The sequence below is a fragment of the Rattus norvegicus genome, chromosome 5, assembly GCF_036323735.1.
Source record: "Rattus norvegicus strain BN/NHsdMcwi chromosome 5, GRCr8, whole genome shotgun sequence".
Classification (NCBI taxonomy): domain Eukaryota; kingdom Metazoa; phylum Chordata; class Mammalia; order Rodentia; family Muridae; genus Rattus; species Rattus norvegicus.
Window position 1 is genome coordinate 171863566 of NC_086023.1, and position 22708 is coordinate 171886273.

Genomic DNA, 22708 nt, shown 5'->3' on the forward strand with positions numbered 1-22708 from the left:
TTTTGTGGAATGAGAATTTAAGATATAAATCTGATTGCCAAATCACAAGCTTATAGAGTCTTGATTTTAACACGTTACTGGGAATTGAGACTATAACCACAGGAGCGGATGCTGGCAATGTGAACAGACTGAAGTAAGAGAGCGGTGAGATGGCGGTCTCTGTATGACACTGGCATAGTATTGACCCACCATTGATCCAGGAACTAGATGGAGAGATTGCTGCTGGGCTCAGAGAGTAGCCGCTGGCAGCGTGGGATAGAGATTGGGAGCTTAGCAGTTGAGACGCTTTTGTTGATTGAGATGAACATAACCCACAGATGCCAAGTGGCCCACTGGAGCCGGCAATAGCGCCGGATGGTAGAGTTTTTTTTAAATATTTACTGCAACATTTGGGAATCACTGAGAGTCTGGCTGGATACTCTTTTTTTTTTTTTTTTTTTTTTGGTTCTTTTTTTCGGAGCTGGGGACCGAACCCAGGGCCTTGCGCTTCCTAGGCAAGCGCTCTACCACTGAGCTAAATCCCCAACCCCCCCCTTTTTTTTTAAAGATTTATTTATTCATTATATATATATATATATATATATATATATATATATATATATATATATGTACACTGTCACTGTCTTCAGATACACCAGAAGAGGGCATCAGATCCCATTACAGATGGTTGTGAGCCACCATGTGGTTGCTGGGAATTGAACTCAGGACCTCTGGAAGAGCAGCCAGTGCTCTTAACCACTGAGCCATCTCTCCAGCCCCTGGCTGGATACTCTTGTTTCTGCCTCCTCTGGTACTGGGATAACAAGATCATCTTACTATGCCTAGCTTTTTACATGGGTGCCGAGGGGAGAGGGGAGAGATCAAACAATGGTCCTCAGGATTACAGGGCAAGTACTTTATTGACTGAATCATCTCTACAGTTTACATAAGTTGTGGATTTTTGGCACCTGTGCTGTGTTTTCTGTACAGTTACCTGGAGCCCTTAGCTTGAGTCCTGGTTGCCTGTGGCCACATGATCCTTCATGTTGTTTAGTCTCTTCAAGCTATTCCTTAAATAATTCCAAGGTTCAGGTGAAAATGATTGGTATAAATCTTGGTCTTGCTATCAACATCCCCCCACCAAAAAAACCCCCCAAAACTAACAAACACCAGTCCTGTGAGGTCATGGTACCTTTAGGCACCATTGGATCTCGCACTCCATCTACGAACAACGTATACATCGGGGAGTTCGTCCACTCTTCAGAAACCCAGTAGAAAGTGTATTGGGCCTCCTAATCTGACTTGACCACCTCACGTTAGGAAGACAGGACAATCAGTCACTGATAAGAACACCCTTCTTTCAAACTCCAGACTTCACACTCCAGTCCTGGATTTCCTAAAGAAAATAACCCAACTCGGCTGGGTTAAAACAACAGGGGGTGGAGGAAAACAAACAAAAAAGGAAGAAGCCAAACGTGTTCAAGTTTACAGCCTGAAATTTTAAAAGTGAATTAAAGACAGGCAATCAGGGGCAAGTCTCTCCCCACAAAGGAGACAGCAAAGGCCAGGCAGGGATACCCCCAGGCTATACAGACCAAACAAAGGAAAGTCAATGTAAACAAGGTTCCAGGTTTATGCTGCAATCTCAGTAGCCAGATTAGGGAGGATTGCATTCAAGTCTAATCTAGGCTACATATCTAGACCCTCATAAAAACAAGACCTAAAACATCAGTCCCATTAAAACAGTGTAGAGGAGATTGAAACACCATCCAAAGCTGGAGGTTAAGGCCAGCTCAGATTGTCCATTTATCCTGGAGTCACCTTAGTATATTTTTCTAAGTACTCTTAATTTTTTCTTACAATAAAAGGGGGTATGTAATATTAAAGTTTGTGCGGTTGGGGTGCTGCTATGCTAGGTAGTGATAGGTAGCAAATATTATTTCCCTAAAAGAGAAGCTAGGAAGTCTCAACTCAGGTGTGGATTCCCGGAATTTTGCTGAGAAACAGGAATCTGAAGGTCTTTGTGGAAGCTTGAATGGAATGCAGCTTGAAAACCATGTTGTGTGACTCAAAAGCCCTTTTGTGTGACTTGAAATACTATGCTTGGGTTTGCCACTAAGCAGCTTTGATAAGAGCTACACCTCAGAAGCAAGTCCACCCACAGACCACCCTGCAGGCCCAGGATAGGCTGTGATATGCTAATGAACTAACCGTAAGGTGGAATTGATATAGGAACACTGGGGATGCTCTCCGTGATCATACTATTTTTTTTTTGTTGTTGTTGTTTGTTTTTTGTTTTTTTTTTAATTTATATATTTATTATTTATATGAATACACTGTCACTGTCTGCAGACACACCAGAAGACACACGCATCAGACCTCATTACAGATGGTTGTGAGCCATCATGTGGTTGCTGGGAATTGAACTTGCGACCTCTAGAAGAACAGTCAGTTCTCTCTCTCTCTCTCTCTTTTTTTTTTTTTGGTTCTTTTTTCCGGAGCTGGGGACCGAACCCAGGGCCTTACGCTTCCTAGGCAAGCGCTCTACCACTGAGCTAAATCCCCAACCCCGAACAGTCAGTTCTCTTAACCGCTAAGCCATCTCTCCAGCCCCCATGATCACACTGTTAATGCTCCCATGAATAGGCTTCTATAGCCTCCGTGTTGATTATCAAGAGGACTTGAGACTCTCTTGGTGGCCTTGGCCTCAGTCTCCACCAAACAGTTGCTCTGCCCACTTAAGCCCGCCACGGACTAGCCACAAGCTTGCACTTCCAAAGACCACCTTTCAGTCTATCACAATTGACAACTGAAGGACTTCACAGTGGGTAGTGGCTGAGACGATTCTGAAATGTATTCAATGGAGATTACCCAGTGGAACCTGCAGCAGCATTTCCTGTTCTCAGCTTGGTGACACATCTGCTTAACTTTTATATTAGCATGATACTGTAAGGAATGTTGGTGTGAATAAACCACTTTGAAAGACAACTTTGCATGGACATTCTAATCGCCTAGTGCCTTACAGTCCGCAGGCTCTGGCTCCTTGAAAAGCTTAAAAGTGATGTCTGTTCAGAAACAAACAAACAAACAAACAAACAAACAAACAAGGGGAATGACTTATGTGTAAACCTGAAAGAGAAATGGACAGTTTAAACATTCTTCTACGTTTTAAACACACCCAGCAGTGGGCTTGCCCACTTAGGCTGTTGACAGATTAAACTGAAGATACAAATTCTGACACAAGTATTTTTCTTAAGTAGCTAAAATAAATTAAGACTTGCACTCTCAAATTTCTTTTAAGGGTTTCTCTGTGTAGTCCTGGCTGTCCTGGGCTCACTCCGTAGACCAGGCTGGCCTTGAACCCAGAGACTTGCCTGCCTCTGCAACTTTCTTATCTATACAAGCATACAATTATTTATAAATAGGTTCTAAGCAAACTGCATTATATTTACCAAACTCTATCCACAGAGACAAAAGTTCTAAGCTAGTTGACTTGAAAACCAAGCCAAACCTCTCCGACTTGTCCATGACAAAAGATGAAAACAGGAGATGCAACAGACTGGAATTTTGTCCAAACTATACAAAGACAACTTCAACAAGTAACATTTTGAGATGAATTCAACACAGTCTGCAGGTCAGGCTGTGCAGAACATTCAAGATGTGCAGTGAGCTGCAGAGTGCAGAATGGGGGCACTATAAACTCATCAAGTGAGGAGGTCCCTGCCCTCACACTCCAGATGGCTGATAGGTGGCATCACACAGGTCAGGGAGTGTGTGTGTGGTACAGATGAAATCACCACATTCATAACTAGATGCCCTTGGGCCGGCCTTACACCAGACCACTAATTATGAGCACACCCAATGGACTAGACATTGTTAGCTGTCTCTGGCCATCAGCCCCAAGGCCTCAACAGTAATTGGATAAACCAAGCTCACCCCAGATAATTGACCAGATTGTTCAGGCAGGTTGGCCTGTGTCAAGAGAGGCCACAGCACCCTCAATGACATCAGGGAATGCCCTCCTTGCGTTGGCAGCACTGGGAGGGTGGCGCTGACCAGTCATAGACATAGGAAAGGCGCAATTGCACCTCATGCTTGCACAACCGGCCCTCATGCAGCAACATATGTTGCTTCTCCAACATGTCCTCTGGGCTTTGTTTGTGTGTCACCAGATACTGATTGCTGCAGCCTCGAGATTTGTACTCCGTGTCGAAGCGTGGGTCATGCTCTCGTTGCACATCTACTGGTGCCAGCCAGGTGCCCAGCGATACATCTTCACTGTGCCATGCGCGCAGGTATTCGCGGCTAAGGCGCAGGTAATGCACCAGGTCCGCAGAAAGGACATATCCACCGCCCAGAGCGTAGGGCAGATAGTAGTCGCAGAGTTGCCAAGCAGCTTCTCGCCAGCGACCTCCTGGCTTGACGCGACCGCGCCCAGAAAAGAAGCCCCAATAGAGGCGCCGGCGGCGTGCGGGTTCGCGTGCGCGCAGCTCCACCAGTATAGCGTCCAGGCGCGCAAAAGAGTCGTCATCCGCCTTGAGGACGAACTCGAAGTCTACGTGCTCATCCAGCCAGGTTAGCATGGCCAGAACCTTGGCCGTGAGGTTCTCGTAGGCATCGCGCAAGGCGGGCAGCAGCAGCAGGTCCCCGTGCTGTGCTTGCTCGAGCTCAAGAGTGCGCCGCTCCTCTGCGCCCAGGCCGCTAGTGCCCACAGCGAAGCGCGCCCACACGTCCTTGGGTCCGCCACGCCTCTCTTGTGCCAGCCACGTGCTGCGCACTGCGGTGCGGCGCTCAACCGCACGGGGCGCACTGGCCACTAGCACTGCCAGGAAGGCCTTAGCGCGGGTTCGAGCTGCTCCAGAAGCGGAGGGCGTCTCGCCCTCAGAAGCGCAGCGCGCCAAGTATAACAGAGTGGTGCTGCAAAACGCCAGGCCGCCTAGGCCCAGCACCACCCGGTGCCGCCAAGCGCGCCGAAATACCTTCATGCTGCGGGCGGGAGGTCGCCGAGTAGCGCAGGCGCGGAGGCTGGAAGGCGCCTGCGCGACCCGGAGACCGGCGTGGCAGGTTAGGCCTGGTAACCGTGGGAGGAGCCCCAAGGCACACGGGGGTTAGGCGCTTAGACTCCCTGGAGCTGATATCCAGGGCGGCTTTGAAGGCTAGAGCTGGTCCAAAGATGATCGACACGTGACCTCGCGCGCCATTTCTATTGGTTGTTTCTCAGAGGTTGCTTCCGCCCGTTAGAAAGATGGTGGCTTCGAGATTCGTGCCCGAGGCTGTACTTTTTCTCACGGTTCCCGGTTGTCTTATTTGCCCCTTCCCGGAAGAAAGATGGCGGCGGCCTGAGCCGAGTTCCGCGTATGACTTCGCGGGCGCCCAACTGCGCTCCCCAGACCCGGCGTATCAGAAAGCCGGGGTGAGTGAGGGGGTCCCTGCAGTCGCTTTGCGAGGGGCGGGCTTGGGAGGCCATTCGTCTAGCGTTTGGGTCGCGTCAGGCCTGAGCCGGCTTGACCCCGCGGGCCACCCTTTTAAGAGTGCTCCCGCCCTCTTACCCGGTTGCTTCTTCCGGAACTCACTGTGCTGCGGAGTAACTGATGCTCTGGGCTCTGTTACCGACTGGCGTTGTGACCTCAACTTGTGGTCCAGCATCTCTGCCTCGGTTTCCTCTTTGGTAAATGTGCGCCATGAGTTCTAGTAGTACGAGTTGGAATTGAAGGCCTGTGTAAAACCTTCATACCTGGCCCGGTTTGGTGGTAGTTCTCGCTGGTGCTATTGAATGTAGTTCTTAAATCAACAGAGCTTTTACCTACTTTTTTTGTTGCTGACGTTTTTCGAGACGCGGTTTCTCTGTGTAGCTCTGGCTGTCCCGGAACTCACTCTGTAGACCAGAGTGGCCCCGCTGGAACTCAGGCTGGCCTGGAACTCAGAGATCGCCTGCCTGCCTCTGCCTCCCGAGCGCTAGAATTAAAGGCTTTTTCATTTCACTTTCTTACTGCCAGGTTTTATTTACATTCCCATTTTTGTGTTGCTGGAGAAGATAGAATCCAGCACCATAAGTGCTGGTCAAATGCTCTACTACTGGGCTAAATCACCAGCCCCCTAATAGCTTTTGGATGGTTTTATACTGTTCTTTTTTAGACTTTGATGGTCTTTCTTCTTTTGTTGTTGTTAGTTTAGAGACAGGGTTTCATGTAGCCCGCCTGAACTTTAGTATGTAGCCGAGGCTGCTGGCCTTGAACTATTGATTCTTCTACCTGTAATTGGCACACTGTCAAAGACAGCCTAGTCTACTTGCAAGTTCCTGATCAAGCAAGGCTGGATAGTGAGATCCTGTCTCAAAACAAAAACAAAACCAAGCAAACCAACAAAAAATATAGTTTGTTTTCATCAGAATTATAATGTACAGAACAGTTGTGACTTACTTTGACATGTATATCATTTGACTGACTGAGATTGATTGGCAGGTCAAGGGGTACGGCTGTCACCTCCACTGCAGGTGTCCCTAGCTTTCCTTTTGACTACTTGTTGGGAATGGATGTGTGTAGGAGCCACAACAAGATGAAACTCCTTGAAATCCTGACGTAGGAGCACAGGCTCCTGGCTGTACGTCCCAGGGCACACCTTAACAACTGTCCAATGGCTTTATGCTATGCTTTTGAGTAGTGTTTAGTGTCTCTGGAGACAGCATTGGTTGAGTGTTTTTTAGATTCTGATAGATTGGCAGTGTTGGGATAAAGAAGCTAAGTCAGACAGGGTCCTTTCCAGGAGAGACAGCTACCACACATAGGTGGGACCAGGCTGTACCAAGAAGTCCAGCAAATTGACTGGAAGATAGATTCTTGGAAAAAGTAAATGTGATTTCCATGTTCTGTGTTCAAAATAGACTGCCTGAACACTTCAAGTTTGCTGTCGCTCTTTGGTGAACGTGACTGAAGACAAATGTTGGTGCAGGCACAAGTGTAGATTGTAGGTAGTCTTGCCAGTTTGGTGCAACTGTTTGCTAGTGACCACAGTTTTCAGATGCTCAGCACACAGTGTACAAAGGTCCCAGACCCACACAAAATCCTGAGGTGGAAAATAGGGGAGCTAGTAGTGAGAAATAGGCACCACCAAGTGTTAAAAAGAAGTTTTTCTTCCCCACCACTTTGTTCCCTAAAATAACAACTCCAAGACTAATTAATTATTAATGAATGCCTACACTATAAGTCTTGGCTTCTTCTCTGACTTGCTCTTAACTTACTATCCCTTTTACTCTTACGTGGGTTCAGTTACCTGCCTGGTTTCCTCTCCTGGTCTCCTCATCAGTCCAGGGCAAATCTTTGAGCATTCCCCAGAATTCTCTCTACCCTTGCCAGATGTCCCACCTCCTATTTTCTGCCTCAGTTCGTTGGCCATAAGCTTTTTTATTGACAGGTAATGCTTATAAGAGGTTCTCTCTACAGCAAAGGTCAGATGACTTAACCGAGGTCACAGAACTCTGGGATTAAGTTGGGATCTGGAGAGTGAGTGACCACAGTCACATGATAAATACTATAATAGTAATTAGGGAGGGACGGAGTCAGATTTACTCCGTCGTACTGTTGGTGCGTGGGGTCGGGGTACAGGATAAATCAGCATGTGGAGGTGCTGCAACTTCAGTGCAGCCAAGAACATTCCTTCAGTTTCTTTTTAAAAAGTAAAAACTTCATTTGAAACTTTCTTTTTCACTTTTCCCTCTTTATTTCTCGTGTAGTGCTGGGGATCAACCCTCGGACTTGAGCATGCCAGACAAGTGTTTTACCCCTCAGATACATATATTGTTTTTTGAGATAGAATCTTAATGTTTATCCATGGCTGGCTTGGAGTTGACAATGTAGACCAGGCTAGCCTTGAACTAGCCTATGTCCACCTTCTATGTGCCGGGATTAAAGTTGAATGTCACCATACCCTGCTTGAATATTTGGTTGGTCCTGGTTATTAAATCATGATATAAAATAAATATGTTTAACGAAGCATTTGCTTCCACTTAACTGTGGTGGGTCTGTTGTCACCATCATTGTCTTCCTCCTCCTCCTCCTCTCTCTTCCTCCTCTTCCTCAACAACATTTCCTGATGACAACATCTCTCTGTGTAGCGCTGGTCGTCCTGAAATTTGATTTGTCAACCAGGCTGACCCAGCCTAAAATTTACAGAAATTCACCCAAGTGCTGAGATAAAAGGTGTGTAGTGACAACTTGGAATTTTGGTTTCTCTAAAAAACACAAATATTGTAAAGACGTGCTTTCATTTTAATCCCAGGCATAAAGATGTGGGGCTGCTTTGGGCTCTCCACAGCAGCTGACTGATTTGCCTCGTGCTCTAGCACAGGCAAGGTTTTACCAGCTGCAGATAGTTTCTGCTATTGTGTGACATTTGGAATTCTGGGAACTTTTCAGAGGATATGTAAATGCTAGGGCCCCGAGAGGTGTGATTGGTGGTTGTTCAGGGGGTTGGTTATGGTTTGTTAGTAGTGGTGCTCAAAGAAGAAAGAAATTAGATTCAGAGATCTCTTTTTCTCACCCCTCTCTCCTCCTTTTTCTCCTGTCTAGTGAAACCAGAGGGGATAAAGGATGGGAAAAAGAAGAACTCACAAAGTAGCAAAACCTAGCCTGGCCTGGTCTGTCTTCTTTGTAGACTTACCAGGTTGTGGAGCCTGCCATCAGCCTTCAGCTTTCTTGGCAGTGCTAGTAACCCAGAACCTTCCTTTCTCCCTTGCTGCTACCTCTGACTCCAGCTCTTGGTTCACACCTTGCAGGAGTCCCGTGGTCTGGCTGGCGGCAATGACGTCCAGGCAGAGGTCCCTCTGTGGTCTGGCTGCTCATGGCCTCTGGTTCTTGGGCCTTGTCCTTCTGATGGATGCAACTGCTAGACCTGCCAACCACTCATTTTCTCGGGAAAGAGCAGCCAACAGGGATGAAAATGAGATCATACCCCCAGACCACTTGAATGGGGTGAAGCTGGAGATGGATGGACACCTCAATAAGGACTTCCATCAGGAGGTTTTCCTGGGAAAGGACATGGATGGGTTTGATGAGGACTCAGAGCCACGGAGAAGCAGGAGGAAGCTAATGGTCATCTTTTCCAAGTAAGTGTCTCATAATGTCCCCTGCAAATGCATGCTAAGGGACTCAGCATTCGAGATGATAATTTAGTTGCCCTAGTATTCTTCTAGCACAGCAGAGTCATGACTCCTTTGGGGATGAGTGACTCTTTCACAGGGGTTGCCTAAGACCATCGGAAAACACAGATATTTACATTGTGATTCATAGCAGCAAAATTACAGTTATGAAGTAGCAACAAAGATGATAATGTATGGTTGGGGGTCACCACAGCATGAGGAACTGTACTAAAGGGTTGCAGTGTTAGGAAGGTTGATAATGTATGGTTGGGGGTCACCACAGCATGAGGACTGTACTAAAGGGTTGCAGTGTTAGGAAGGTAGATAATGTATGGTTGGGGGTCACCACAGCATGAGGACTGTACTAAAGGGTTGCAGTGTTAGGAAGGTAGATAATGTATGGTTGGGGGTCACCACAGCATGAGGACTGTACTAAAGGGTTGCAGTGTTAGGAAGGTTGAAAACCACATTTTAGTACCTTGTACTTCGATAAGATAAGCTAGGCTGCTTAGCTATGCCCAAGCCCTCATGGCCAGGAAGGCCTCAGAATAAACTTCTGCCCCTGCCCTACCTCTCAAGGACTTTGTTGTGCACTACTGTTCGAACTAGACTATCAGTTGAAAAGCATAAAGTCAGGCCAAGCGAAAGTAAAGTGGTCTTAGCAGGTTATAATTTCAGGTAGAGGAGGGCTGGCCCAGGGCTGCCTAGGAAAAGGTCTAACAAATCAATAAGTTAAGAGCTGATGGGGGAGGAGGACACAGGCTGGTTTGCTTGGGTCCCTACCCTCCCTCCTTCCTTTCTTTTCCTCTGAGATAAGATCTCACTGTGTAGCCCTGGCTGGCCTTGAACTCACAACTGGTCTATCTAATTCTACTTGTCTGCTTGCTTGTCCACTTGCTTGCTTGCATTGTGGTTTTTTTGAGACATGATCTCTCTATTAAATAGCCCTGGCTATCCTAGAATTTGCTATATAGACCAGCAGGCCTCTATTTCCCAAATCCTGGGGTTAAAAATGTGTACCATTACAGCTGGCTCCTTTTCTGCTTTCTCAGTGCTAGGATAAAGGTTTCTGGAAAAATAACTCAGGGAGGACAAGCTGTAATCTCAGCAGTTGCCCTAAGCCTGACCCTGAAGCAGAACATGCAAGGAAGGAAAAAGGCCATCTGAGTCACTGGCATTGAGGTCTGCCACATGGCAGCAGGCAGCCACAGAACAAGGAGGAAAGGTGTAAGGAGAGGTTCTGATGTTAACCTTGTTTCTCAATTGGTCCTTGATTTGTCAATAAAGAATACTGGTGACCAATTGTTGGGCAGAAGGTATAGGTGGGACTTCTGAGTCCCAGGAAGAAAAAAGGCAGACGTAAGGGAGGAGAGGGGCTTTTTGTCATGTTTTGGAGGAAGAAGGATGTAATAATCATGTAAGACCTTAGCGAGAGCTAGGGCTTGTGGCTGCCTCTATGCGAGTGGCCAAGGATGTTTGGCAGGGGCTAGATGGAATGAGCCGTTAAGTTTAGGGCAGAAGGAGAGTCGGAGATAATTGATAAGGACGCAGTGGAGCAAAAATGAGCTGGGAGGGGCTGTATTAGCTCTACAGCTCCCCAGAAGGTGGTAGGTTTTTAAACTACACAAAACAGAAGGGGCCTTGGAAAACTAGTAAGGAGGTTCAGAGATTCCGAAAAAGCATTCCTAGGTTCTGAGCATCCAAAAGAAAGAGACAGAAGAAAACAAAAGCAGGAAGTTGCATCTTTCTGAGTTAGGATTTAGGTGGGCAGACTGACGTTTTGTATGTGCTTGGCCCAGGGCTGGCACTGGTGGGAGGTGTGGCCTTTTGGGGGTAGGCGTGTCACTGTGGGCGTGGGTTTAATACCCTGTCCTAACTGTCTGGAAGCCAGTCTTCCACTAGCAGCCTTCAGATGAAGATGTAGGTCTCTCAGCTCCTCCTGCACCATGCCTGCCTGGATGATGATGGACTGAACCTCTGAGCCTGTAAGCCAGCCCCAATTAAATGTTTTTCTTTATAAGACTTGGTCATGGTGTCTGTTCACAGCAGTAAAAATTTATTCTCTCTCTCTCTCTCTCTCTCTCTCTCTCTCTCTCTCTCTCTGTGTGTGTGTGTGTGTGTGTGTGTGTGCGCGCGCGCGTGTGTGTGTGTGTGTGTGTGTGTGTGTGAGAGAGAGAGAGAGAGAGAGAGAGAGAGAGAGAGAGAGAGAGAGAGAGAATGGAAATAGAGGGCAGCTTACCTGGCTCTTCTCTTCTACCATGTGATTTCCTGGCATAAAACTCAGATCGTCAGGCTTGGTGGCAGGGCCTTTTCTCGCTGAGCCATTTTATTAGTTTTGATGCAGATTCTTTCTGATACTCACTCTACTAAGTGTGTTTAGTTTTGGAGTTCCTGTAATCTATCCCTAAATCCCAAGATCTCTGTCACTAAGACCTGGGTTCTGTTCTTGGGCAAAATGTTAGGTTTCCAAAGGGACTTTGTTATACATTTGTTGCCTGTGAAGGTGCTTGTGTGGTTTAGCTGAGGTATGTGAACTGCTATGATTAGAAGGGTTATGAGCCAGGTATGGTAGTGCCTTTAATCTCAGCACTCAGGAAGCAGAGGCAGGTGTGTCTCTGAGTTCAAGGTCAGCTTGCTCTATAGGACTGGGCTACATAGAGAAACCCTATTTTGAAAAATTAAACTAAACTAAATAAATAAATGAACAAAGGGTTTTAATTCCATCCATCGTATCTCAAGTGGGAAAGTCTCTTCCCAGTGATGATCTATTTTGTCCTTAAGTAGCAGCTCCTGACTTAACTGCTCCCATACAATTTATACAATTTTCCTTACAGCCCCTGGTCCTCGCCTGTAGCCTTTAGTGAGCCCCCAGCCTCTGGTTTCCATAACACTTCCAAATGGAATGTGAGTTCGTGGCAGGTTCACAGCTACTTGTGTGTAATTCCTGAAAACAGAAGCATTTGCCTTTCTGCTGAGAGCCTAGAGCCCGACCTGATGCCTGTCATTTGCCTGCTTATAGGGTAGATGTGAACACTGACCGGAGGATCAGCGCTAAGGAGATGCAGCACTGGATTATGGAGAAAACAGCAGAGCACTTCCAGGAGGCTGTCAAGGAGAACAAACTACACTTCAGGGCTGTGGACCCCGATGGTGATGGTACAGTGAGCCCAATTGGTAGAGCTGGGTGAGGTGGGTCAGGTCAGGCAGGAGACCCCAGCCTTATGGGTGGAACCCGAGAGAGGTCCCCAGGCCAAGGAGCAAAAGAGTAGAAGAGGGCACAGTAGGGCTAGGGATGCTCAAGGCATGAGGTAGTTTCTGATGGTAGCTGTGTGCTTGTGGAAACTAAAGGACACAGCAAACACCGCATTAACGTAAGTATGTCTTTGTAAGATTCCACGTTTATGCGCTTTCATGTGTATAACCACTTGTGCCAGGGATTCCCTGTGTCTGCCTCTCAGTGCTGGGATTATAGATGGGCCTCCACATCTACGCAGTTTTACATGGATGCTGGTCCGCATGCTTGCACAGCAAATGCTTCACCTGGAAGCCATCTCCCCAGCTATGTGGTGTGGCCCGTGTTTTTAGTCTCAGTGCTCAGGAGGTAGAGGCAGGCGGCTCTCTTAAGTTCCAGGCTAGCCTGGTCCACAGAGTGAGTTTCAGGATAGCTGAGGTTAGACAGAGAAACCCTGTTTTGAAAAACAATAGAATAAAATAAAATACCAGGGCCAGCCTGGACTACATACTGAAACTACTTCTCATAAACGAAAACCACTCAGTATCTCTTAAAAGTTTGGGGTTCCTGGGGTTGGGGATTTAGCTCAGTGGTAGAGCGCTTGCCTAGCAAGCGGAAGGCCCTGGGTTCGGTCCCCAGCTCCGAAAAAAAGAAAAAAGAAAAAAAAAAAGTTTGGGGTTCCTTTCTAGTGCTCTTCTGTCATATGCCGCCAGCCAGTATCTCTCTTGGCCCTGAGGGATGAAAAATCCAGCTGATTCTGCTGGTGAAGACGTTGGTACAGGATCCCGCCTAAAGCTGTGGGCTCTGGGTATTGGTTGCTCTGCCCCTGAATGCCACCCTGGCAGGATATCTGGGGCTGCACACAGCTCAGCTTCCCCTGCCTGTGGCTCAGGATTTCTAGCAGATGTCCTAAAATAACTGTCTTTTTCATGACCTTCCCTGCCAAGTATCTTGACGGGTGATCTCTTTTTAGGCCATGTGTCCTGGGATGAATATAAAGTGAAGTTTTTGGCAAGCAAAGGCCACAATGAAAGGGAGATTGCCGATGCCATCAAGAATCACGAGGAGCTCAAAGTGGATGAGGAGAGTGAGTGCTGGGTACCAGCCAGCTGGATGTCAGGTCACTGTGCTGGTATAGGGTGGGCTGGCTAAGAGTGGAGAACTGACTCTGGCCTGGCTTGAGACTTGGGATCCGGTGCTTTAAAGTAGAGGCAGGGAGGACCTGAATCCAGCAAGAGGGGTCTTTAGTAGAAAGAGCAGCCTTTGTCAATGTCTTGAGTCACAAAAGCTGGGCAATGGCATCCACTACATTCAGCAGTGTCGTGGGACCTCAAGAGTGATGTCACTTCCAGGTGAGGTGTGGACAGTCTGGTTTGGAGATAATGTTAGGCGTACTGGGGCACACAGGACTCAGAGAGAACTGGGAAGTCCTCAGGGGCAATTGTCAGGAAGGGAAATCTGGATAAGTAGTTTATAAATTATAAATAAAGGACCTTGGGGTTGGGGATTTAGCTCAGTGGTAGAGTGCTTGCCTAGCAAGCGCAAGGCCCTGGGTTTGGTCCCCAGCTCCGAAAAAAAAGAAAAAAAAAAAAAAAAAAGGACCTTACTTGTTACTGCCTCGAGTCCTAGGCCCCTCCCCTTCACCTCTTTCCCTGGCCAAATTTAGTGATTCATTCACAGCGCTTTCCTGGAGGGTTAGGACTTGTGGTGTCCTGTAATTCTCCATATGCCACTCATGGTTAGTCACAGTACACACCGTTCTTGGCAGATGTGCACATCGTAATACCTGTCTGTGCAGCTGACCTCAGTAGAGGCCAGTGTAAAGTAGCACCTCATACCTATCTGGCAGCACAGAAATCCTGGAAACGTACTGACCACGAGGAACCACAGTATTATCATTCTGTACTTTTCTTTTATTCTCTAGTTTTTTTTCTCTTTTTCTTTTTTCTACTAGGCTGGCCTCAAACTCAGAGACTGATCTGCTTGAGTGCTGGGAGTCAAGGCATGTGCACCACTATCTAGCCTTTTGTTTTGTTTTGTTTTGTTTTTGGACAAGATATCACACTGTAGGTGAGGTTGGCCTTGAATTTGTTGCAGTTTTCCTGCCTCGGCTTCTCCAGTACTGGGATTGTTGGTGAGAGGAACCCTAAATGACCAAGTTCTATCCTTTCTTAAATTTCCTCAATTATTCTCTTCCTAAAGCAGTTGTCTGCTTTCCCCTCCCCTTATTGTGTTTTGGGTTTCCATTAGTTGTCCTTCATTTCCTGCTGCTTACTGGAGGGTCTTGAGGGCCCTTGTCCTGTTCTTCTGGTGAGACTAGTATGAGCCTGTCCAGGATGTTGTCAGTTTCAAAGATGCTTCTCAGAGCTTCAGGAAGCTTGGTGCCCTCACAGCAGTCCCTCTGTGACTTCTTTGGGATGTAGTCTCACTCTGGCCCTTTTACTTTGGTGATGAACAGTGATGTGGGAATAAACCCTTAACAAACCCTTTCATTCCCTCCTTGCTTTTTGTTCATGGTGTTTCATTCTAGCCATAGAAACCATAAGACAACCATCAAAGGTCTTCATGCCTGAGGTCCCTACTCAGCCACATCTGATCTTCGTGAGCCTGTGTACTAGTTAGTTTTCTGTTGTGGTAAAACATTACCAAAGGCAATTTAGAAAGACTTTATCTGAGCTCTGGTTCCAGAGGATTAGGGTCCATCCTGGTGACCAGTGGTAAGCAGCAGTATGTTGAGAACTCACACCTTGAATGCAAGCATAAAGCAGAGAGTGAACTGGAAGTGGGCAAGGCTGTAAGTACTCGAAAGCCCACTCTCAGTGAATTACTTCCAGCAAGGCCTCACCTCCAAAACCTTCTTGTCTTGGTTAGGGTTTCATTGCTGTGAACAGACACCATGACCAAGGTAACTCTTATAAAGGACAACATTTAATTGGGGCTGGTGGGAAGCAAGGCAACATTCAGGCAGATGTGGTATTGGAGAAGGAACTGAGAGTTCTACACCCTGATCTAAAGGCACCAGAAGGGGACTGTTCCATACTGGGTGTGGCTTGAGCACTAGGAGCCCTGGAAGCCCACCTACACAGTGACACACTTCTTCCAACTAGGCCACATCCTCCAGTAAGGCCTCCTAATAGTGCCACTCAGTGTGGCCAAGGATTCCAATACATGAATCTATGGGGCCAAACCTATTCAAACCCCCACATTCCCATAACAGTATCATCAACTGAGGATCACATGAGAGGTGCTTGTAAAAGAATTATCTTTAACGGGGTTGGGGATTTGGCTCAGTGGTAGAGCGCTTACCTAGGAAGCGCAAGGTCCTGGGTTTGGTCCCCAGCCCCGGAAAAAAAGAAAAAAATGTGTAAGAATTATCTTTAATATAAATGTAAGCAGTGAATTAATCGGTGACTGTATCTCTTTACCTTATGCTAGTCCCCAGTGACCACACAGAAAAGCCATGATTTATTTAAAACTGCACTTCAGTAGTTCGAGCAGTTCAGTGATCTACTTTAACTATGCTAAGCTATGTACCTCCCGGCCCCACCCCATGTTACTCATATGTTATTGTTGATCTGGCTTTTTGGGCTTCAGGAATGTTTCCATTCTTTCTCCAGACCCCTTCCTCATCACTCTAATCCCTCCATCCTCCTGGTTGATCTGATCTCCCTCTGTCCTTCCTGTGCTGGCAGACATCCTGCCCTATTCTTTATTCTGATTACCCAGTACTGGGTGGTCAACATTTATTGACAAGGCAGAGAATAAATGGTAAGAATTGTTTACATGAACTTGAGACATTAGAGTCTTGGTATAAGCATCACAATGTCGTGTCCAGATTGAAACAAGATTTGAGTAACACAGGGGTAAACTTTACGGTGTTCAAAACATTATGCCTAGATCATTTCTCATTAAAACCACTGCATTCCACTTCTCACCCCTATAGTCTCATGATGATATCATAATGTTGTAAGGCTCTGATCAAAAAGAGAGAACACCAAGACTTTTTCAGAAAAGAATAGCTTTTTTTTTTTTGGTTCTTTTTTTTTTTTGGTTCTTTTTTTTTTTCGGAGCTGGGGACCGAACCCAGGGCCTTGCGCTTCCTAGGTAAGCGCTCTACCACTGAGCTAAATCCCCAGCCCCAGAAAAGAATAGCTTTAATGTGTATGCATAGGTTCAAAACGAACTCTGTTCCTAAAAAACCCAAGCCTCAACTACAGAGAAACAGCTCTCGTTAGGATTTTTCTTTCTTTCTCTCTCATATAGGACAATTTGCAATTTCATTGGTTATTTTAAAGTCTTTTTTTTTTTTTTAAAGATTTATTTATTTATATGAGTACACTGTAGCTGTCTTCAGACACACCAGAAGAGGGCATTAGATCCCGTTACAGATGGCTGTGAGCCACCATGTGGTTGCTGGGATTTGAACTCAGGACCTCTGGAAGAGCAATCAGTGCTCTTAACCACTGAGCCATCCCTCCAGCCCCTATTTTAAAGTCTTAAGGTGGTACAGAGTTGGCTCAGTAGTTAAGAGGATTTGTTGCTTTTTTCAAAGGATCCGGGTTCAATTCCCAGCATCCACATGGTGACTCCCAGCCATCTGTTATTTCTGGTTGCAGGGGAATCTGATACCTTGTGTACCAGGCACATATGCGACATACACACATACATGCAGGCAAAACATTCATACATGTACAATCTAAACCTCTAACATTCATACACAAAAAAATCTAAAGCTTAGGGTGAGATTCTAAAGATGTCTTGGATGGTGGGTGGGGTTACTCAGGATGTTGCCAAGTTTCACATAAACATTTTGACAAAGACTAAACCACATCTGTCTGTCCTTCAAGGTCTCTGGGAAGGCTTACTAAGCAGAGAGGGTTTGTAGGAGGATGTGTTTAAGTTCATGTGTGTTCAGATTGTTAAGAATGGGGCACTGCTTAGCCTATAAGACTATTTTTTTTGTCTATATTTTCTCTGGTTCTCAAGGACCCCCTATGATAGTAGTGCAAAATGCTTTTAATTCAACTTCAAATGTCTCCATAGTCATTGTTTGTTTGTTTGTTTGTTTGTTTGTTTGTTTGTTTGAGTTCAAGCCCTAGCTGGCCTTGAACACAGAACTCTGCCTTCCTTGGCCTCTCTAGTGCCGCGAAAAGACATGTATCACTATAGTCAGCTCCCTGTTTCTAGATTTCCAAGGCAGAGTAAACTGGAGGCAGAAAAAGATCAGGGTCTGACCTTCAACAGAAGATACTGTGTTGATTTTTTATTTTTAAAGATTTATTTATTTATGTATTTTGTGTGTGTGTCTGTATGAGTGTACTCTGTTTGCATGTATGGCTATATGCCAGAAGAGAACATCAGAGAGAAGAGGGCATCGGATCCCATCACAGATGGTTGTGAGCCACTGTGTGGTTGCTGGGAATTGAACTCAGGACCTCTGGAAGAGCAGACAATGCTCTTAAATTCTGAGCCATCTCTCCAGCTTTGACTGTTTTGGGTGACAGACTGTCTCAACAGACATTCTTTTCTGGGCTGACTGAACACAGTTGTAATCTCACAGGAATCCTATTTTTATAAGCAAATCACTCTCTCTCCCATAGTCTTTACATAAGCACTGTGTAAAAGTCCAAAGTCTCTTCTGAGTTACAAGGCAATCTGTTGACTGTAATGCCTTGTAAAATAAAAAACAAATTATGTACTTCCAACATATAATGGCACAGAATGTACTATTCTAAAAGGGAGAAAAGGCAACATAGTGAGAAAATACTGGACCAAAGTAAGACTGAAATCCAGCAGGGCAAATACCAGATCCTGTAGCACCATGTCCAATATCAAAGGACCATGTCCAATATCAAAGGACTTACATGGCACTGTCCCTTCTGCTTTGCTGCCTATAGCATACATGTCTCTCTTGGGTTGATTCAACTGCTTGTATGCAGCTCTCCTTGGCAGGTACCTTACAAGTCTGGTATCTTCAACATCATGGGGTTTCTACCACAACCCAGCTTCACTTTTACACCTTCACTCAGTGACTTCTCAGGGATTTCACACAGAGCTTCCCTGCCACAAGCTGCCTAGTCTCAGCCTCGGTTTTAGATTGTAGAGAGGGAATTTATCACCTCTTCACCCTTGGATCTCTTATGCTTCTAAAGCTAGTGCCACATGGTGGATAACACAAGCCAGCACAGGATGGTTCCCCTTTGAACCATGTTAATAGCAGTTTTTGTTTTTCTTTCTAGGAGCAGGAAATTCTTAGGCCTTTTCCTTTTGTATATTGGAAGCTTAGCCAAATGGGATCTTGCCCTTTGCTCCAGGGCAAATTAGGCCTCTCTTTAATGACACTAATCTCCTTAACAAATTACTAGCTTTTCCTGCACACATGTCTTAGTTATAACACTAAGCTTCTTAGTATATTTCTTTTCTCCAAACTACACATTTTATATATTTTTTTTCTTCCCTGCATGTTTTTATTGTAGACTTGTTATATAAATACTAATAACTGTACCACAGATTTAGTATTATACAGTCTTAAAAATCCCTGCCAAAGAAATTACAAAGAAAGCCCATTACTCTGTGTGTGTGTGTGTGTGTGTGTGTGTGTGTGTGTGTGTGTGTGTGTTTTCCCTACATGTATGTATATGCACCACATGCGTTTCTGGTATCCATGGAAACTAGAAGAAGATGTCAGATTCCCTTTCCCTGATTCCCTAAAGTAGAGTCACAGACATTGTGAGCTGCCATAATGGAAGCTGGGAAAAGTAGTCAGTAACCTTAGTGCTGGAGTCATCCCTCCAGCTTCTGTTCTATTACCTTAAATTTATCCTTGTGCAAGTTCTTGGGACAGTGGCAAAAGGGGCCAGATTATTTGCCAAAACATCACCAGAATGCCGTCTAGTCCAGTTAGTAACATTCTTTCCCTCTGAAACCTTTTGGGCCTCCACCGTCAGCATTGCTCTTAGTACCACTGTCTTTCAGGTTCCTGTGGCCCTATTAATTCCAGAGTTCCCAGATCTTCCATATTCTTCCCCAAACCAACAGGTCAGGTTCTTCGTAGCAACACCCTATTTTCTGGTACCAACCTCTCTACTAGTCTCTTTTCTGTTGCTATGATTAAAAAAAAAACAGGGGCTGGGGATTTAGCTCAGTGGTAGAGCGTTTACCTAGGACGCGCAAGGTCCTGGGTTCGGTCCCCAGCTCCGAAAAAAAAAAAAAAAAAAAAAAAGAACCAAAAAAAACAAAAAAACAAAAAAAACAAAAAACAAACAAACAAACAAAAAAAAAACGACCAAGGAATGTACAGAAAAGATTTTATTTGGGCTTATGATTCTAGAGGGTTAGAGTCCATAATGGTGGGCATCTTGAGCCTCTGGCATGAAGCAGACAGCGTGTCTTGAAGTGAGCGAGACTATAAACACTCAAAGCCTGCCCTTGGTGATATACTTTCTGCAAAAAGGCCTCACCTCCTAAACCTCCCCACACAACATTGCTTGGATTCATGTGTTTGAATGCCCTAGACTATGAGAGACAAGTCACATCCTTGACCATAGCACATTGAAAGGCCTCTGATTGTCTGGGGAGATCTTAGGAGTTGGTAAGATCCTAGAAGGGAGGCCTATATCTCCCACAGTGCATGGTGAAGTCCTGATAGGGAAGTCTGCCTTATATCACATTTTTAGTTTTTATTTTTGCTTTTTGAGACAGACCTTCAAATGATCTGCCTGCTTCAGCCTCCCAGGACTACAGGGACTACAGGGTTGTGCCAACATAATCCCATTCCCCATCATCCTTTAAATGAGCCCTGTTACTCAGGTTAGATTAACCCAGAAAATACTGTGCATGTAGGCCCCTTGGTCTGTCTGTGGTGATCAGGTACCTGATGGGTCATGGAGGAACTGTTATAGTCAGGATATGGCCAGAGACAGACTCAGGACAGTAGGGTAAGGCCATGAAAGAAGGCAGGGATTCTTAAGGTTCTTAGAGCTGGGCAACCTGGAAACCTAGACACCAGGACTTGGTCACTGGCTATGTTGAATTCCAGATGGAGAAAGATCATTTCTGCCCTGGGAACATGGACATTGGAGGATACATAGGCAACCATTGTTCCGAAGAGGAAGGGGAGTCCATGGGAAGCTTAGCTCACCACCTCAGTCATTTCTAGAAACTGGGTTTTCAGCATTCTGTGCTCTGAGTGATAATGCACATGAGAGACGTAGAGAGGAACAAAAGTGACCCCTTTGTTCCTACAGACATCAGTAAGAGTGAGTCACCCTCCATCTCAGTGAAATTTCCATTTCTGCCGAGGAATAAACAGCTTGGAGTGTGTAAGGACGGCAGGTTGGGCAGTCTTTGGGGGTTTTATTTGTCCCCTCCTCAGGTTCTTCTGGGTGAACCAGCACCCTTTGTCTTGACCCTCCTCAGTTCAAGCAAAGCCTTTGGAGCCTTATGAGTGCTTGCATTAGTGTCCAGCATGCCTGGATAGTCACAGATGTGCCTCTTGCAGCACAGGAAGTCCTTGGGAACCTCAGAGATCGCTGGTATCAGGCAGACAATCCTCCTGCAGACCTGCTGCTGACTGAGGACGAGTTCCTGTCATTCCTTCACCCTGAGCACAGCCGGGGCATGCTCAAGTTCATGGTCAAAGAGATCGTTCGGGACTTGGGTAAGGCCTTTCCATACTAGGACACTGTTTCAGGCCTGAGGGTGACCAATGGGCTGGGAACATTGGAAGAAGATACCAGGCCCCAGGGGAGGTTGGCCCGACCTATTTGTTTTCTAAGGAGGTTCTTGAGTTCTAAGGAGGTGAATTTTAGATAGAGCCCCAGCTGAACACTACCTCCCTTCAAACCCTTCTCTGTAGACCAGGATGGTGATAAGCAGTTGTCTCTGCCTGAGTTCATCTCTCTGCCTGTGGGTACTGTTGAGAACCAGCAAGGCCAAGACATTGACGACAACTGGGTGAAAGACAGGAAGAAAGAGTTTGAGGAACTGATTGATTCTAACCATGATGGGATTGTGACCATGGAGGAGTTGGAGGTGAGCAAGGGGGCTTATCAATGTTGTCTCCCAGGAAGGGCCCTGGGTTTGGAGGCTGTGGGCTAATCCTACTTCAAGGTACCAGAAGAAAGGGGGTTGCCTACATGATGACCTGAGACAGTGGGCATCAGCATTAATGTTCAGATTGAAGAGATGGGAAGGTCCTGTGAAGCCTGTTGTCTGTGGAAGGGATCTGGGAATTTGTTTTGGTGCTTAGGATGAAACCCAGGGCCTTTAAACATGCTAAACAGTTGTTCTATCACAGAGCTACATTCCCAGCCCTGTGTTAAGTGATTCGTATGGCCCCTTATGGGACCAGAAGAGAAAACACATACTAGCCCCACCTCTCAAGTGACCTTGGGCTGGCATGTAGGCGTGGCAGCTGTGGGCACAGGGCTACCTTATTGATCCCGTATCAGGTATAGGTCACTGACTTATGCCTGAATCTCACAGAACTACATGGACCCCATGAATGAATACAATGCCCTCAATGAAGCAAAACAGATGATTGCCATTGCTGATGAGAACCAGAATCACCATCTGGAGCCTGAGGAGATCCTCAAGTACAGTGAGTTCTTCACGGGCAGCAAGCTGATGGACTATGCCCGCAATGTGCATGAAGAGTTCTGAGCAGACCCCTCAACTGGGACCAGGTCGCCAGTATGCTGTCTGCCCCTTCCCACACTTGGAGGAGGCTATGGTCCAGTGAGACCTGTAGATGACTGGGTCCAGATCGGGTCTAAAATGCTACCTACCCTGTGTCTGAGGGCTACCATAAGTCCCTCAAAGTGCTGTTCCAGAACCTTCCTTCTTCTGTTGTGTCCATATGCTCTGGCTTAGCTCCTGCCATGGCATGGCCCAGGTTCATTAAAGATATGCTCAATAGGCTGTGTGTCCTCTCCAGCATGTTCTGAGGCAGTAGCCCTTCTGAACCAGTCGTGAGCTGAGCTGCATTTGCTTGACCAAATCTCTTTCAGTTGTTACATTCTGCTTCTGAGAACTGCTGGGAGTGGTTGTTTCAGGTGAGGGTGCTGCACACAGCAGGACCAGGAGCTCTGAGCTGGGCCCCTCCAGGTGTTTACCGCACTGTGGAAAATAATGCAGCTCTTGCAATTTCCTTGAAAACTGAAAGATTACGATAAAGTTAGATTATATTTCTCTGGAAGTGATTGGCCCCACAGTTCTGGAGATGCTAGCTTCTTGGTAAGATCTGTCAGGCCATTGAAGGTTTCCTTAAACTCTTCAGAAACATGCAGAATCACTGACTGCCATGTGAGAAAGTGCAGATGCTTGTTGTCAGAAGAGCCATTCATTACTTTAGCCACAGTAGT

The 22708-nt window shown here is 46.2% G+C and overlaps 2 protein-coding genes across 7 annotated transcripts; one reads left to right on the forward strand and one right to left on the reverse strand.

Moving 5' to 3' along the window:
* Window positions 1-2862: 2862 nt before the first annotated feature.
* On the reverse strand, window positions 2863-4999 carry B3galt6 (Beta-1,3-galactosyltransferase 6). The gene has a single exon (NM_001106699.1). The coding sequence runs from the start codon at window positions 4962-4964 to the stop codon at window positions 3987-3989; it is 978 nt and encodes a 325-aa protein (NP_001100169.1). The 5' UTR covers window positions 4965-4999; the 3' UTR covers window positions 2863-3986.
* A 26-nt stretch (window positions 5000-5025) lies between these two features.
* Window positions 5026-22262, forward strand: Sdf4 (stromal cell derived factor 4). 6 transcript variants are annotated; one of them, XM_063287105.1, is made up of 8 exons: window positions 5028-5043; window positions 8750-9079; window positions 12132-12268; window positions 13318-13431; window positions 14299-14346; window positions 20845-21003; window positions 21202-21377; window positions 21831-22262. In XM_063287105.1, exons 2-8 carry the CDS (start codon window positions 8775-8777, stop codon window positions 22005-22007), a joined length of 1116 nt encoding a protein of 371 aa, XP_063143175.1. In that variant the 5' UTR covers window positions 5028-5043; window positions 8750-8774; the 3' UTR covers window positions 22008-22262. The 6 variants fall into 6 exon arrangements, with proteins under 6 accessions (XP_063143176.1, XP_063143175.1, XP_038965122.1 ...); XM_039109194.2 differs by lacking the exon at window positions 5028-5043 and adding an exon at window positions 5258-5392; XM_039109193.2 differs by lacking the exon at window positions 5028-5043 and adding an exon at window positions 5438-5647.
* The last annotated feature ends 446 nt before the right edge of the window (window positions 22263-22708 follow it).

Excerpts from the sequence above, each read along its gene's own strand:
- B3galt6 (NM_001106699.1), bottom strand. The coding sequence starts at position 4,964 with ATGAAGGTATTTCGGCGCGCTTGGCGGCACCGGGTGGTGCTGGGCCTA.
- Sdf4 (XM_039109193.2), top strand. The coding sequence starts at position 5,571 with ATGCTCTGGGCTCTGTTACCGACTGGCGTTGTGACCTCAACTTGTGGT. Across the intron at positions 9,080-12,131 it reads CTAATGGTCATCTTTTCCAA|GGTAGATGTGAACACTGACC; the intron begins GTAAGTGTCTCA and ends GCCTGCTTATAG. Across the intron at positions 13,432-14,298 it reads GCTCAAAGTGGATGAGGAGA|GCTGGCCTCAAACTCAGAGA; the intron begins GTGAGTGCTGGG and ends TTTTTCTACTAG.